The sequence below is a fragment of the Phocoena sinus genome, chromosome 3, assembly GCF_008692025.1.
Source record: "Phocoena sinus isolate mPhoSin1 chromosome 3, mPhoSin1.pri, whole genome shotgun sequence".
NCBI lineage: Eukaryota > Metazoa > Chordata > Mammalia > Artiodactyla > Phocoenidae > Phocoena > Phocoena sinus.
In genome coordinates this window covers 17,924,752-17,942,252 of record NC_045765.1, presented here as the reverse complement: position 1 = coordinate 17,942,252, position 17,501 = coordinate 17,924,752, and the positions used below count along the sequence as shown (strand labels likewise).

At 43.2% G+C, this 17,501-nt stretch overlaps 1 protein-coding gene across 3 annotated transcripts in view; it reads left to right on the top strand.

Annotated features, from left to right (window-relative positions):
• The window catches only part of MAPK9 (mitogen-activated protein kinase 9), a 60,905-nt gene extending 56,061 nt beyond the window's left edge, over positions 1 to 4,844 (top strand). Inside the window, exons 11-12 of one of the 3 annotated variants that reach the window (XM_032627019.1) lie at positions 320 to 391; positions 1,736 to 4,844. In XM_032627019.1, the coding sequence (XP_032482910.1) occupies positions 320 to 391; positions 1,736 to 1,878 (215 nt within the window). In that variant the 3' untranslated portion in view covers positions 1,879 to 4,844. Of the gene's footprint in view, positions 1 to 319; positions 392 to 1,730 lie in introns of all 3 variants that reach the window. The other 2 variants (XM_032627021.1, XM_032627020.1) reach the window with 2 other exon arrangements.
• Positions 4,845 to 17,501: the final 12,657 nt, after the last annotated feature.

Below are 17,501 nucleotides of genomic sequence, written 5' to 3'. Positions count from 1 at the left end.
TAGTTGTGGCACATGGGCTTAGCTGCTCTGCAGCATGTGGTATCCCGGACCAGGGATCGAACCCATGTCCCCTGCATTGGCAGGCAGATTGTTAACTATTGCGCCACCAGGGAAGTCCCTGGCTGTCTCAATAGCTGGGTTGAAGAGGTATAATGGATCAAATTATATTTTGGTCTAGGTAAACTATATTACTTAATTGTCTATCACAATTAAAAATAGCACATACAGTGCCCTTGGAGTGGTTCCAATTGATTTGGAAGCAGTATTTTGAGATGCAAAGAAACTGATGAAGCATTTTAACTTGCATTTCTATTTGAAGAGCTAATTTACAAAGAAGTAATGGATTGGGAAGAAAGAAGCAAGAATGGTGTTGTGAAAGATCAACCTTCAGGTTAGTGATTGCTTTAATAGTTTGACTGCATAATATTTTTCTTTCCCTATTCATTTTTTATAAGTGGCAACAGTGTGTTAAGTGCCAGCTTGACCAGCATTGGATTTGAAAACTCCTTATGTGAAATAGTCTTCTCCTTTTCGGTTTGTCCTGGTGGTGGCAGCTAACATTTTACTGTTGTGCCAGACAGCGAACCAACTATATCATGAACATTCTTGTTTCATCCTTGTAACAGCTGCTGATAAGGAAATTGAGTTTAAAGCCTTTTCAATGTGCATGACCCTCTTTGTACTGCTCCCAACCAGTTAAAAATGAAAATTAATTTGAATCTAGATAAAATGGAATTGGGTTTTCTTTTGAGAAAATTGTTCATATAATTCTCTCATCTTTCTACGTGTTTTACTTAGTGGTAGAAGTCTGACTAACAATTAGGTAATTGTATGAGTATTAAAGACATAGTATCTATGGTGTCCTGTAGGGTTCTACTTAAACAAAACTCTTTAGTTATATTTATTTTCTCACTCCACTCCCACTGGAAAGTGCATGCACACACACATGTAAGTACATGTTGGACTGCTTCTTATTCTTGAATTTTATATTCAGCATGACAAATGTGTCAAGTGTCTAGAGATTATATAACTTCAATACGAATTTAGGTGCTCGTTGTTAACTCAGCACAAATTTAAGACTTACCTCTGAGAACCTGGATGTTTTGTTTTTGTTCAAACCAGACTAAAATATAGATAGTAGGAAATAGGATAGTTTCATTTGCCTTAACATGTCAGCTTTGGGGATTTAGAAAGCAAAAATAAAATAAACAAGAGTCCACTAATTTTTTTTCCTTTTTTAATTTGCATGTAATCCTTCTTTTAGAAGGTATTTTTATTGCAAAAGAATTTTTCAAAGGTTGATGCTTTTTTCCTTGGACTGTTTATGATTATAATTGAAATGTCTGATGACACTTGAATCCTACTTGGGCTTAAGCCTTTTGTGATACTGATAGTTTTAGGATAAATTCAGCAATTTTCTTTTAATATCTTTTTAAAACCAGCAGGTATTTTTAAAGAAGTTAATAACATGATTATACATGAGTACATATATGATGTTTAGCCACTGGGAAGAAAGAGAATATTGCAGGGAAAGACGGAGGAATAATTGGGATTTTGAGCCTAAAGAAAGACTCCAGGAAAAGTTCAAAATGTATAGTCAAGTAACTTCTTGTTTATACCAATAGTATAGGAAACTACAAAAGGACAGAGCTGAGAAATGACCTAAAGTCTCGTTGCCTGGATTTGCAGCAATGTCGTGCCTCAGATTTTATTATATTTGGTTTTCTTAGCACAGATGCAGCAGTAAGTAGCAACGCCACTCCTTCTCAGTCGTCATCTATCAATGACATTTCATCCATGTCTACTGAGCAGACGCTGGCCTCAGACACAGACAGCAGTCTGGATGCCTCAACAGGACCCCTTGAAGGTTGTCGATGATAAGTTAGAAATAGCAAGCTTGTCATCAGTGAAGGAACTCTCGCTTCCATGGGCCTGAAATACTTGGGAGTTGATGGAACCAAATAGAAAAACTCCATGTTCTGCATGTAAGAAACACGATGCCTTGCCCCTACTCAGTCGTACTAGGCTTGCCTTGCTTAGATTATAAAATGAAGCAGATTATGTCTAAAGAAAAAAAGTGCAAACCACACTTTTAGAGATTTTGTTCAAGGTCATTTCAGGTGAGCAATTAGAATAGATGAATTTTTTCTTAAGTTGTACAGTAATAGTGACAGTTTCTCATCCTCAGTAACCGTTGGGACTTATATGCATGTGACCACAAATGCTTGCTCAGACTTGCCCTCTAGCACTTTGGAAATCAGTATTTATAAAGCCAAATAATCTTCAAGGTAGTGCTGCTTCTAGAATTGTCTCTTAATCCTCTTAAGTAATTTGGTGTCTGTCCAGAAAAATAGATTTATGTGTATTAATTGGCCACCATCATATTATCATATCTTACCTTCTTTTAGGGTATGAGTTATTTTCTTTCGTATTTCAGAAGGAATATAATTAAATCTATAAATTTAAAATGTAACTTTTCTTAAATTTGTCATGTTTGGGGCTGAGAATTACCACTGCTAAGACCAGGACACTTTGTTTTCTCTAAATTGTCTTAGTCTGGGTGACTGTACATTCAGCTTTACTGCATGATAAAATTTTAAGTTTTGTTTTGTGCTGCTTAAAACATATATACCTTTAAAATCCTATCTTCCCTATCTCTTTTTTCTTGGTCTTCTGGACTTATTAATTTAAAATGCTACCTAGAACTTCACCTTCTTTATTAGCCACCTAATACCTATGTCAATAATATGATGGCAAATAGATTCTTGAACCCATCACCTGCTGTTAGAGTAGAATTTTATGAAGTGATCACTAAAGATGATTGCAGTCACTTACTAAGTGCTTGCTTTGCTTGAGCCTGGACTGGGTCCTTTCTTACCTTCTGTCACTCAAGGTGAGATACGTGATTTTACAAGGCAGAGTTTCCCTCTTCCAACACAGCATTCTTACTCGACTTTCTTTCTTCTCTGAAAGAAACCACATAAATCCCCCTTTGGTCTGTTTTAGGAAGCAGACTGATTCAGAATGCCTGTTTATGGTTTGTTTTCCACTTTGTGGAGGCATTTCCTTTTCCTAAGGGAAATCCATGAATGTTCTGGAAAAACTTCTGAGGGATATGGAGGAAATATCCTAAAGGGTAGTAATTAACTATTGAACATTTTCTGATTTTAAACTGCTCACCTGAAATTGATACTTTCAGACTGATATGGAAATCATTCAAAGTTCAGTAAAATGCTGAGTATTGAAGTGTCATTGCAGAAATGGAGTTACGATGGTCACATACGGCTACCTGTGCTCATAATGCTTTTCCCTTGAGCTTATTCTGTTACAAATTCATATCTTGTGTTTAGTTATTTTGGAAGCTATTGAATCAACATTGTTCACATTCTATAGAATGTGTTCTGAGGAGGAACTTTGATAAGAAAGTTTATTATAAATATTATCTAAAATATATGATTATCTCTACACCAGTTGTATCTTATTGGTCTTATCACTGGAAACTGGAACCCTTGATGAACAAAATTAATATTGAAGTAATAAATAGTTTTATATTGTGAGGTTTAGACACATTCAACTATAAGATGGAAATACTAACTTGAATTGAGGCAGAAACACCTATTACATGGCTTAGGATTATTTTGGTTTTGGAGGCCTGATGGTATTGTGAAGCAAGTTATCACTATATATATATAAACATCTTAAAATGGCCTCCTCTCTAATACACATTCTTTAAAAAGACTTTACTAAATCTATCTTTAAAGAGAAAAACAAAGGTGAGAGTTTTAAAAATACATTATCTGTCCTAGGCTTATGTATATGCAGCACAGGGATGCTGAGGGCGCATCAAGGTTTCGCTGGGTGATTGTGCATTCAGCCAGGCGCCATTTGTAAGTGGAGCTAGGTGCCGCACAGATTGGCTTTCTGCTCACTCATTCCTCTGTGTGTTCACGGATGGAGTCCGTGATGGTGTGGGCGGGTTTCCTGCCAAGACCACCTTCCATCAGAGATCAGTGAGTGCACCTAGGACAGGCCACAGGGCTGCAGACAGCTGAGCTCCATAGAAATACCTCACCCCACTTCAGGGTCCTCCCTCCTGAGCCGAGATGTGCCAGGGCCCTGGTGCAGTGCAGATGGTTTCAAACTGCTCTCCATAGATAAATGCTGATGTTGGATAAAGAACTGAAAAATTTGCTCAATTTTTCATCTTTTCTATTTTATTTTTGTAATTTATATTGTACACAACCCTGAAGTAACTATTTTGGACACATATTTTTATAAACCAGGTAATTTATTATTAGCCTGGAATTTGGACTAGGTTCGTTTTGTTTGTTGACTTAGTTTTTTGTTAAAAAGGAAGTGACTGCCTCCCCTATGTCAGGTCTTGATTTCAAGTACAGGTTCCAGAGAGCAGACAGAGTCTGTCAGAGTAGGAGAGCATTCTCGAAACACATCCTGCTCAGTGTTGATCAGCTGTGGAAACAGGAGATGGAAACAGGGCTCTGTGTTTATCTCTGCACCCTGAAACTCAGAGCCGCAGTGCTGAAAGGAGAAAACCCTTGGCAGGGCCCCTTACTGACACCCAGAGTCCATAGTTGAAACACTGAATGGGATATTGGTTTAATCCAGATTTGATGCTGTGTAAGTCATGGTAATGATGTATGATGAATTTGTCTGGTTGATTTCTAATGTAACTCCTCTGGTGTTTCACACTGGTAGTAAACACAGGTGTGACCTTTCAGATTGCATATCTCAAAAGTAACATTGCCTAATGTTTTATAATAAAATATATTATGTGTGTTTTGATTGGTGAAAATAATACAAATACATTTTAAAAGAGAAGTGTATAGCATGTCCAATTTTTGTGGTGTGTTTTTAAGTGACAGTTGACTGTATTTCTACATCACCATCTCTGATTACAGATTTAACATGAACACAGGTAGATATTGGAGTGTCATCATTTCAGTCAATATTAGCAAATGTTTTTAAATTGAAAAGCAAAACATTTCTATTAGATCTCTTACTGAAAATATTCTGCAGATTCCTGAATCTGAGTTTTCAAAAACATGCAGTGCAAAATCGAGTATTCGGAGTAATTGTTTTCTCACAAGGTGTGGCCAGAAGAATCCACCAATCCGTCAGTCTTTCCTTGTATTACTTCAGATCGTTAATGGTGCTTGTGTGCTTGTGGGTTTGTTTTTTTTTTTTTACATCTTTATTGGAGTATAATTGCTTTACAATGGTGTGTTAGTTTCTGCTTTTAACAAAGTGAATCAGTTATACATATACATATATTCCCATATCTCTTCCCTCTTGCGTCTCCCTCCCTCCCACCCTATCCCACCCCTCTAGGTGGTCACAAAGCACCAAACTGATCTCCCTGTGCCATGCAGCTGCTTCCCACTAGCTATCTATTTTACGTTTGGTAGTGTATATATGTTCATGCCACTCTCTTGCTTTGTCACAGCTTACCCTTACCCCTCCCCATATCCTCAAGTCCATTCTCTAGTAGGTCTGTGTCTTTATTCCCATCTTACCCCTAGGTTCTTCATGACATTTTTTTTTCTTAAATTCCATATATATGTGTTAGCATACAGTATTTGTCTTTCTCTTTCTGACTTACTTCACTCTGTATGACAGACTCTAGGTCCATCCACCTCATTACAAATAGCTCAATTTCGTTTCTTTTTATGGCTGAGTAATATTCCATTGTATATATGTGCCACATCTTCTTTATCCATTCATCCGATGATGGACACTTAGGTTGTTTCCGTCTCCTGGCTATTGTAAATAGAGCTGTAATGAACATTTTCGTACATGACTCTTTTTGAATTATGGTTTTCTCAGGGTATATACCCAGTAGTGGGATTGCTGGGTCATATGGTAGTTCTATTTGTAGTTTTTTTAAGGAATCTTCATACTGTTCTACATAGTGGCTGTACCAATTCACATTCCCACCAGCAGTGCAAGAGTATTCCCTTTTCTCCACACCCTCTCCAGCATTGTGCTTGTGGTTTTGTGCATGGATGAGCCTCTTTCATTTTGCTTCTGGTTTTGAGGCACTTTAGGATGTTTACTTCTTAAAACCATAGGAATAGAAGGGCCCACAATGGCTCACTCTCTTCACTGCTTAAAAGGACTAGAATCATTCCAGATGGATGAGTATCAATCTTAATTTTAAAGGTTTCTAGAAAAGGAAAACATTTTTCTTGAAAATGATCTAGGTTCCATTTCTCTATCTTACCCCCTTCCTACTTTCAGAGTAGATAGTACTAAAATACTTTTAATTTATTGACTTAAATGGTACATGTAGGTGGGTCGGATTTTTTTTTTGGTGGGAGAAGGGGTAGTATTTCAGAATAACTTAGGATATACTTTCCTGAAGATTCTGTAGCTACTTGTGTGAATTTAAGTGTAAGCTTACCTTTGACAATAAGGTGGTTATTTGATATTTTTGGTCTTTAATCGGGAAAGGTGGTAATAAAATCCATAATAACAGTGACAGATTGGCCAGTGACATCTCTTTGAAGCCAAACATGACCATGATTTAAGAGGGATGTGCCTGTCATGGCCATTGGGAACCTTTCATTCGCTGTGTCCTCAGGGCTCAGGGGTCCTTGTGAACAAGGGTGTTTGCTATGCCACTTCTGTGCTGTGGGGTTTTAGTGTTGGAAGGGAAATCCAGAATCAGTTCTCTAACCCCCTGCACAACAGTGAGGAAGCTGCAGCCCCTGACCCACATCAGGAAGGGAGCAGCAGAATTGCCCTCAGAGTGCTGTCACACTCGTGCAGATCTTACTCTTCTTATAGTCATGAACACCTTTGAGAGTCTGATGAAAACTGTGATCCTCTCCTTAGAAAAAGGCCATGAGCACAAAATTTTGCCAAACTTTCTGAGGAATCCTGAACCCTGTTGGATACTGTGTTAAGAGCCCCTTTCTAGAAGCAGCTTCTAGATGCTTTGTGGTCTTAGAGGGAAGCAGAGCCTAAAGGAGGGTTCTGCTGGCCTTTTCTGCTCTTAGTGGTTCTGACACTTTTACATACAGATCTTGGGTATAAATAGGGACATTTTTACTCTGAGCCCCAGCACAAGTCAGTGTTCTTGTTCTGTGTCAAAAAGAGCATATAGAGTCTCAGTTCAGTGAAATGGATCATTTACAGTATTCCTTCCACATGGAACTTAGGTGCAGGGTAGGAACTATAGGCTTATAATACAGACTTCATAGAAACATAGATGTGATTAAATGCATCTCTTCATTTTAAAGAAGTAGTTCTGTGCTGAGCTTTGAAATAAATTCTTGGCTTTATTTTGTCTACACACTTAGATTTCATAGAGAGTGGGAATGGATGAAGAGGTTCTCTAGTTCATACTGCCATTCAGGGTAGGAATCAACCTGAAGAGGTTATCCAGCCTCTGCTCAGATGGTTTTAGTGAAGAGAATGCTCCTCCCACTGAATTTTTTGTAGTTTTGACTGTTAGAAAGTTCTTTCTTTAACTGAACCAAAACCTGGTTCCCACAACTTCCACCCATTGGTCCCACGTCTTTCCTTCTGGTGAAATAGAGTGAGTCTGATCCACCTTTATGAGACAGGCTTTAAAACATTAGTTGGAAAAGTGAGCTCCAAGACTTCCCTTCTCTAGCTTAAACTCGAAGTTCTCCCAACCCTCTTTCATATGAAAAAGCCCCCAGAGCCTCACCACCTCAGTGCACCCTAAGAACATGGGCCCAGAAGTGAACGTAGTATTTCAGATACAGCCTGAGCACATGCCCTCCAAACAAGGCCCCACTAATGAACACAGTCTCAGGTGGCCTTAGCTTTAACAGCCACATCACACTCGCAGCCTGTAATCCAGCAAAATTACTGGATTTTGTGATGTTGCAGTTAATCCTGATTCTGTCATTCTTCATAAGCATTCTGTCTGCCAGCTTGTGACATCCGTCAGTTTTATGAGCATGAACAGGCCTTCTGAAAATTTATCCACAAGATGACTAATAACCTTGAGCGGCAGGATGGAGCCTTTAGGCAGACCCAGCAGTCACAGTGACAGGAGCCTTGTGGCCAGCACTTTGCCAGCCTCCTCTGTAGGGTTTTCAGCCCAATGGCTTGTCATTCAGCTCATGTGGAGTGTTACCTTGCCATGAGGTCAGGAAGAAGAATCTTAATGGACACCTCAAAGAAATCATGAAGACACTTCAGCAGGTGTCTCTGATCTACTTACTTCAAGAAAAGAAATGAGTTTGGCACAGGGCACTGGTTCTCAGAGTTCATTCTTTTATTTTCTCTTGGGAGGAGAAGGTGGTGAGCTTCAGCTTCCCCTTCATGTCTACACCTTTGAGATCTTGTGGCCACTTAGAAATGTGACCAGTTGCTGTCTCAGTGTCCACAAGTGAGTGAGTGGGCAGGGGAGCAGGGTAGAAACAAGTGTTGGCCTTATTTTCTTTCCACGTGAATAAAGAAGTGATGTTTTGAAGTGCACGCAACTGTGATTCCACAAGGGGCCAAGCTGCCCTCCAGTAGCCTGTTGATTACAGAATTGTGTCCATCCAGCACAGTTTATCACCTTGAACATACCTTGCCTTTTTTCAGCTAATAGCAGTCAGGCTACTTTGTTTTTATTTTTGATTTTAATCTGGGCTAGAGTTGCATACAGAATTTCACTAATAGTTAAGTTTGTCCACCTCTCCACATTAAAGTTGATTTCTTGGGTGTTTTTAAGCAGCAAATTATCATACTAAAGATGCTGTTTAAAAAAATAACTATTTGACCAGAACACTCAGCTGTACGTGTTTGTTCTCAGATATTCTCAAAGATGGCTCCCTAACGGTACTTGACAAAGGAATAGAATGCAGCAAGTGAAGGCCTGCCTCTTCCTCCCCTCACCCACCCTCCCTGCTCCCACAGGAGCTGACCCCCAGCCCCTTTCAGGAACTTCACTCCTACAATCATCTCTGTCCTGTGTCGTCACTCTCCCCACCTCTGCTCCATCACTTCCTACCTTTATGTCACCTGCGTTAAAAAGAAAAAGCTGCTTAACTTGAGTTGCTCCCCTTCACAACAGAAATGAAGAGCAGTCTATACTCATTCTCTCCACCTCCTCTCGTCCCATCTGCTCCCTTTTTTAAATAAAAAAAGATATGTGTGAAAACACAATCAAGAATGAGAAACTAAACACAACATATTCCCCCATCCAGAGATGACCACTTGATACTTTATTGTATATCTTTCAGATAGTTTTCTATGGACACATACATATCTAGATGATTTTTTGTTTTGCTTTTTGCCCAAATGAGGTCACACTGTACATGCATTTTATAACCTACATTTTTCAGTTAATGGTCTCCAGCTGTCCATGTCGGTAAGTTTTCATCTGGTTTAATACCCAGGGCCTTGGGATTTCCCTAGTGTCCCCAGAGTCCTTTCACTAGTGTGTCCTGCCAGGATCTAGTTGAAGCTCTTGCATTCCTGGTATCTGGTTTCTGGTTGTCATGTTCTTAAGAATCTTTTAATCCTCCGTGACACCAGGATTGTCAGGCAGGTTGGCCTGCAGGATGTGTACTCTCTAGCTCTGTGTGGCTGCTTCCACGGGGTTGCATTGACCATGCTGTCCATCTCCAGTATTTCTTGGATCTGGAATGCATATCTAAAGGTTTGATAGATACACCCACATCTTTTGGTTATAATACATTTAAGTGATAGTGTGTTCTTTATATGAACTCACACCAGAAGACATTTCATATCTTTTTGACTCTCTGTCACCGATGCTAAAATTGACCTCTGGGTTCGGATGATGCCAGTCCAATCCTCTGTCACACAGTCGTGTTTTTCTCATGACTAGAAAGTCATCCACGTGGGCTTACTTTGGCAGGGGCCCCATCCACCACATATCTCGTGTTAACCCCAGATGATAATCCTTGCCATGAGCAGGAATTTTACAAGGGTTTAGTTCAGCCATCCCACTGACATCATTCGCTGTCACTCTGCTCTCAGGGAGAGCTTCCCAGATCAGCTCTGGCTGAAAGGTAGGCTCCACGTGTTGTTCCTTACCTTCAGCAACCAGTGCTCAGAGTAAGGTGTGGGTTCAATCCCTACCTCAAATGGTATCACAAGGTTTATATTTCTGACTTTCTCTTTCTTTGAGTATTTCCAGTCATTCTTTTGGAGACTTAAATTGCTGTAACTGTGGCCAGGGAAGTTCCTTAAAGCTGATTCCTTCCAGTCCTTTCTACTGACTTCATTAAGTTTTTAACTTTTTATTTTGAAATAATTTCAGACTGACAGAAAAGTTGCAAAAATAGTCCAAAGGGTTCTTGTATACCTTTCCTCACCCCAGTTCCCCAAAGGTTAACATCTTAACCACATGTGCTTGAGCCTTCTCTGCATACATACAGCTATACATGCACGCATGCACATTTGCTTATATAGATGCATATGTTCCTGTATACACACATTTATGCTGGCATATAGTCACTAATTTCCCCCCATTGATTGTTTTTACATGTAACCGGATTTTTTTTTAACAAATTTATTTATTTATTTATTTATGGCTGCATTGGATCTTCGTTGCTGTGCGTGGCCTTTCCCTAGTTGCTGTGAGTAGAGGCTACTCTTCATTGCGGTGCACAGTCTTCTCACTGCGGTGGCTTCTCTTGTTGCAGAGCACGAGCTCTAGGCGCATGGGCTCAGTAGTTGTGGCTCGTGGCTCTAGAGCACATGCTCAGTAGTTGTGGCGCATGGGCTTAGTGGCTTCACAGCATGTGGGATCTTCCCAGACCAGGGCTCAAACCTGTGTGCCCTGCATTGGCAGGCAGATTCTTAACCACTGCGCCACCAGGGAAGTCCGCCAGACTTTTTTAGTGTCTGTAAACTCGTGTATAATGAGGTATATGCATGTACTTTAAAGACAAAGAAGTATACATAGACATATACATAAATAAATACTTTATTAAATGTGGATATGTTAGTAGTGTTTATAATAGGTAGCATTCGTGTGGGTAAATGTGTCCACATGACATCAGAGAAACCTACTAAAGAATCTGTGTGTGTGTGTGTGTGTGTGTGTGCGTGTGTGTGTGTGTGTGTGTGTAATGATTGACAGTACCCTGGGGAGAAATAACTTATAAAATGTAGTGGAAATTTGAATGCACTCCTCTCAGAAATTGACAGGTCAAGCAAGTGAAAAATTAGCAGAGATCTAGAAGACTGGAATGCCACAGTTATTAAACTTGGACTCATAGAGAATATTATACCCAATAGGCAAATTCCTTTTGATCACACATAGAATTTAAAGGAAATTGACTATATACCAGGCCACAGAGGACGCCTCAATAAATTCCAAAGTTAAAAATACACAACTTTTTCTGTGATAGTGCAATAAATTTCAAAATAAATTTGAAAAGATCTCACATATCTGGGAACTAAACAATACTCTAAAAGCAATCTAGGTGAAAGAGGAAATCATAAGAAAAATTATGAAATTCCTAAAAGTGCATGACCTCAGAAAAACACTGCATGCCAAATTTGACCCAGCTAAGGCTTAAATACATTTATGAAAAACAGGACAGTTTTTTTTTAATGAGTTCAATATTCAAGTCAGGAGATTGACAAAAGAGCAACAGAGCAAGCCTAAAGACGGAAAAGGAGTAATAATAAAGATAAGGACAGGGACAAGAAACTAGAAAATAAAAATGAGAGAAAAAAATCAGTAAATCTGAAAGATTAATAAGCTAGATAAACTTCTAGAAATATGATCAAGAAATAATATGCAAGTGACAAAGTGGAAAAGGGAAGTTATTATAGACAGAAAATATACAGTATTCTAATAAATGTGATCATCTACAAGAAGTAGACAAATTTCTATAGATATATAAAGCACTGAAATTGTCTCAAGGAATGATGGTACTATGCACATCACACATACGAGCTTATTTAATCTTCTCAACAGTTCCATGAGGTCAGTATCATCTCCATCTTAAAGTTGGGGAAATGGAGGCAGGAAGAAAACATAAGCTCCCACAGCCAGAGAGCATGCAAAAATGGGGTCTGAGGCCAGAGGAGCGGGTGTGCTCTGGGTGGCCTCCAGAAAACTTGAGTGGATCAGTGGCTGTTAGAGAAAGTGAAATGGTAATCAAAGGGTACCCTCCCACCCCCAAATACTCTCCAGAAAAAATTAATCTTACAGATCAATTTTTACTCATTTTCAAGAAACAAACTAACTTATCCAAGATTTTCAAAGCCACCCAACTCAGTTTAGGAAGCTGGATTAATCTTGATTCCAAAATTGAATAAAGACAGATCAAGATTATGCCCTTTTCATAGATGCTAACTGAATCCAAGATTGTATTGTTTATTCACGAATGCAAGGGTGTTTATTGAAACTGTTTCAATAAATAACATATTTTTGTTTTGGTTTTAGACTCTCAGAAAACTAAATAGAAAAGAGCTTCCTTTGGGTAGTGGCAGGGCTTATTCTGGGAAGAGCAGGAGGCAGCAAGTTTCAAACGCGTGAGGGTGAGCTAGCAGAGAAGTGCAGGGTGTGACAGCCGTGAGCGGCCACCTTGGACCCATCAGACCAGGAAAGACTAAGGCGGTGTGGCGGTGGCAGTGAGAGGACTTGGGGCTTGTGTGTGCTGTGGGCCTGTGGAACGAGGCTGAGCCCTGCTGAGCATAGGCAGACAGCCTGGCCGAGGCTCTTCCCAAACCCACTGGTCTAGAAACAGCCCAGCAGCCTAGCTGGAGGCAGAAAGCCCCACTCCCCATGGACACACTGCCGCCTCTGCACAAAATCAAAATGCATCCTTCTACAGGACTATGTCGGGACTCCTCAGCTGGGCCAGGATGCTTCCCAGGGGTCCCCACTTCCAGGACCCCTCCTGTCCCCTCTTCCCCTCATGCAGCTCCTTCATTTTCAGCAAACGCCTGCTGAGAGGCTCCCGTGTCCCATTAATAAGACACAAATACTTAATCCAGCTGAGCTGACAACTAAGGACAAGAAGTTGCCTGGGTAAAGGAGGCTCCAATCCTTTTGGCTCCATCTCCAACAGATAGCTCAGCAGTGGCTGTGATGGCCTAGAGGGGCTCCTGGCTTCCACTCTTGTCCAGCCACAGCCCAGCCTTTACCCCACACTGGAGTGAGCCTGCTACAATGCAGCTGTAACCACACGTCACTGCCTCTGGCAGCCTCTGTGGGTCCCACTTGACCAGATGGGTGTTAAACCTGGGCTCCACTGCCACATTGCTCACACACACTTTTACATGATCAGGGTTGCCAGCGTCACATTTGGGATATTTGGATGTCCTAAAAACACCTTCTGTGCTTTTTCTGCTGATAAATTCTAAACAATTGGAGGTCGGTAAACGATTTTGATGCTGTGATGCAGATTCCTGGGCCCCACACAGATTCTCTGAGTCCAAGGTCTTGGGCATCTGTGTTGTAAATGAGCTCCCAGGGAGGGCCCATAACACATCAACTCTGCCCAGTTGTGGGCCCTTCGGCGGGCAGCAGCTTGATCCTGACCTGCCTGCCTTCCACCCCACCCCCAGGGCAGTTAATGGGAAGCATGCAGGGTTTGGGCCCCCGCCCTGTTGTGCCACCTGCATAAGTTGCCTGCCTTCTCCATGCCTCTCTTGCAGAATGGTGTCCGAGTTTCCCGTTACCACTATTGCAAATTACCACAAACAGTAGCTCAAAACAGTGCAAGTCTATTTTCTTACGGTTCTATAGATCAGAAGTCTCACATGGGTCTCACTGAGCTTAAAGCAGGTGTCAGAAAGGCTGGTTCCTCCTACAGGTTCTAGGGGAGAATTCGTTTCCTTGCCTTTTCCAGCCTCTAGCGGCCACCCACATTCCTTGGCTCTTGGCCCCTTGCTCCATCTTCAAAACCAGCAGAGTAGCATCTGACCCTGCTTCCATACTCACATCTTTCTCTGACTCTTCTTCTGTCTCCCTCTTCTGCCTTTAAGCACCCATTGATTATATGGGGCTCACCCTGATAATCCAAGGTAACGTCCCCATCTCAAAGTCCTAACTAAGTCACACCTGCAAAGTTCCTTTTACCGTGTAAGGTCACACATTCACTGGTTCTGGGGATTAGGACTTGGGCATCTGTGGGGGCCATTATTCTGCCCACCAAAAATGGGAGGGATCATCCTGTACCCTTTGTTTTTTGGTGGTTTTTTTTGCGGTACGCGGGCCTCTCACTGTTGTGGCCTCTCCCATTGCAGAGCATAGGCTCCGGACACGCAGGCTCAGCGGCCATGGCTCACGGGCCCAGCCGCTCCGCAGCATGTGGGATCTTCCCAGACCGGGGCACGAACCCACGTCCCCTGCATCGGCCGGCGGACTCTCAACCACTGCGCCACCAGGGGTGGTACCCTTTTTAATAAGCATTTCTTGAAGTGTGACCCATCTTCTGCCTGCATCAGCATCACCTGGGGCTCTTGTTACAAACACAGACTGTGGGGCCACCTAGACCCCTAAACCTGAGTCTTGATGGGGGTCTTGGGGCGCTGCCTCTCCTCAAGTGCTCCAGGTGATTCCTAAGCACAGTAACATTTGACATCTTGGATAAATGAGATCTCAAGTTGTGGCAGGTGCCAAGGGCACTTAGGACGGAAGGGGAGGTTTATGCCATCAGTCCCCTGACAAGAACCTGGTGGGCCCATCATATCACATACTTTCCACTAAGCTTGGGAGCTGAGGACCCTCAGGAGGTGTTTTCTAGGCCTGCAGATTTAGGTTCTGCTGGACACTGCCCCAGGACCCAATAATGCCTCCTCCGAACCTCAGTCTCTCCTTTGGGCCACTTTGGGCTCCTCGTGCCACTGAACCAGTAGGCAGTGAAAGGAGTCAGCAGGGGTGGCCACCCCCAGCTATGCCACCTAGCTGGCAGAAGTGCTGCCTGCAGGCAAGGGGACTCTGGGAGGGGTGGGAAAGGGGGTGACCTGAGGGAATCTGAGTGTCCCACGGGGGGCCTGTGGCAGGCAAGTTTTGTACTCCGAGACTCAATCTCACCTGCTTGCATTCAGCACAGGTGGGTGGATGGCACTGTGCGCGTGCTGGGGTGGCCAGCCTCAAGCTCATGCTTTTCTGCCTCAGGAATTTTGCTTGTACACTCAGCCTTCATGCAGGAGCAACCTGGAAGTAGAGGGGACATGGATAAATTCTCTGCCCAGCAGGAGAATGCTGAGACACTTCCTGTACAGTTCCTTAAAGGGTCTAGGCCTTTATCAGCCATGACAGTAACCATCTGAACAATGCACCCTTTATGGGCTGTCCACCCTTCCCTATCTCACCCTCCCTCTTTTCCCCAGCTCCCTGGGATCCTCTCCTACATGAACCACCTGCACCTCATCTCCCGCCCCACTTCCAGGGACCACCCCCGCCCCGTCTGTAATGCCAGCCTTTGTCCTCAGCCAGCCAAGCCTGGAGCTTTGTGATGGGGACCAGACCGACACTCACCTCCCACACACATGCACCACACATGCCACACACACTCACATATTACAAGCACACGCAAAGATGCATACACACTCTTTCTCTCCTCCCTGATCCCTGTCCAGACTCAGTGGATGGTCAGGGCCCTGGTCTATACACAGTCATTAAATGTGACTGTCTTAGTCCACTCAGGCTGCTGTACAAAGTACCACAGACCAGAAGGCTTATAAATAACAGAAATTTCTCTCTGACAGTTCTGCAGGCTGGAAGTCTGAGATCAGGGTACCAGCATGGTCAGATTCTGGTGAGAGCCCTCTTTCAGTTTGCAGATGGCCACCTTCTCACTGTGTTCTCACCTGGCAGAGGGAGCAAGGGAGCTCTGTGGGGTCCCTTTTATAAGGGTGATAATCCCATTCATGAGGGCTCTACCTTCATGACCTGTTCACCTCCCAAAGGCCCCACCGCCAAATACCTTGGGGCTTAGGATTTCAACACATGAACTGTGTTTTAATTGAGGTATAGTTGATTTACAATATTATATTAGTTTCAGGTGTACAACATAGTGATTCCAAATTTTTATAGATTATACTTCATTTAAAGTTATTATAAAGTATTGGTTATATTCCCTGTACTGTACGATATATCCTTGCAGTTCATTTATATGATACATAGTAGATTTTTTAATTGAAGTATAGTTGATGTACAATATTATATAAGTTGCAGGTGTACAATATAGAGATTCACAATCAACATATGAATTTGAGTGGGACACGTTCAGTCCATAACGGTTACCCCCCACCAGTGGCTGGCCATGTGATGACTTTCCCCTGGAGATTTGCCCTCACAGTAAGTTTGCAGAGTTTTCACCAGAGCCAGCTCGGCTCAAGGAGCTGCTGGGAGGTGATGACTGCAGCACATGCTGTACCCTCAACACAGATCTGACCTCCGGGGCAGCGAGAGAGGATGAGTTTTCACCAGATCCAAGAATGGATGAGTTGTGGGTTTCACTAATAAAATGCACTGGCCAGAGGCCAAAATTGTCCTCACTGTTCTCTGATTATTGGTGCCGGTGCTTGGCAGCCCACTTGATGTCAGGCTCGTTCCTGAGTCACCTGCTCCAGCTGGGCCAAGAGTTGGGGCAGACATGTTGCAGGGGCCCTCACAGGCTCTGGCTACCGTCTGAGTGTCTACAGCAGCTGGGACCACAGGATCTCCTTCCTTCACCTATGAGGGCCTACCTCAGACTGCACTCACAGATCCAGCTGCCTCCAGATGTCCCCTAATAGCTCCCTGGCCCCATAGTCTCAGCAAATCCCCCATCCACTTTGGCCAGACCCCAGCTGCCTCTGATTTCTCACACTTTCTCCTCATCTTCCCATCACCCAGTCCCCCAGCCCCCTGCCCCTGCCCCGGGTCTGTGCTTCTCAGATGTCCCCTGCCTGCCTCCCTCCCTCATGTGCACTTCAGTGCAGCAGCTCCAGTGGTGGCCTCCTCAGTGGACAAGGACCCCAGCCCCGCCATCCCAGTGTTGGGCTGGTGGGACAAATTCAGGTGGTCCCAGAGCCATATGTGGGTGGGAGGTGCCATCTGGACCATGGGCAACCAAGGCAGCGACTGGGGCTGCTGGGAAAGGTCTCATGGGCGTCACGACCAGTACACCTCCGGCTAGAGGGGCTGCTGACAGATTTGAGGTGGAGCCCGCCCCTGGGCCACACGCAAAGAACAGAGTCCCAGCTCCTTACCCCCAGGAGGCCCCGATCTGACCCTGGCCCCTTCCGCCTGGGCTTCTGTACTCTCCCGCACCCTCTCCTCCTCTCCAGGCACAACTGCCTCCTGTCTTTCTCACAAAAGAGGAGTGTAAGCTGGCCACAGGGTCTTTGCTCCTGCTATCCTCTCTGCTAAGGACAATGTTCCCACAGACCTTGTAGGGCTGACTCCTCCTTAGGGTCTCAGCCCAAACCCCAGGTGTCCAGAGGGACCTTACCTGAGCCCTTCCATCTAAAGTAGCCCCGGACACACTCAAAGACCTCACCCTGTATTGGTGACTTCATGGCACTTAAGATTCTCT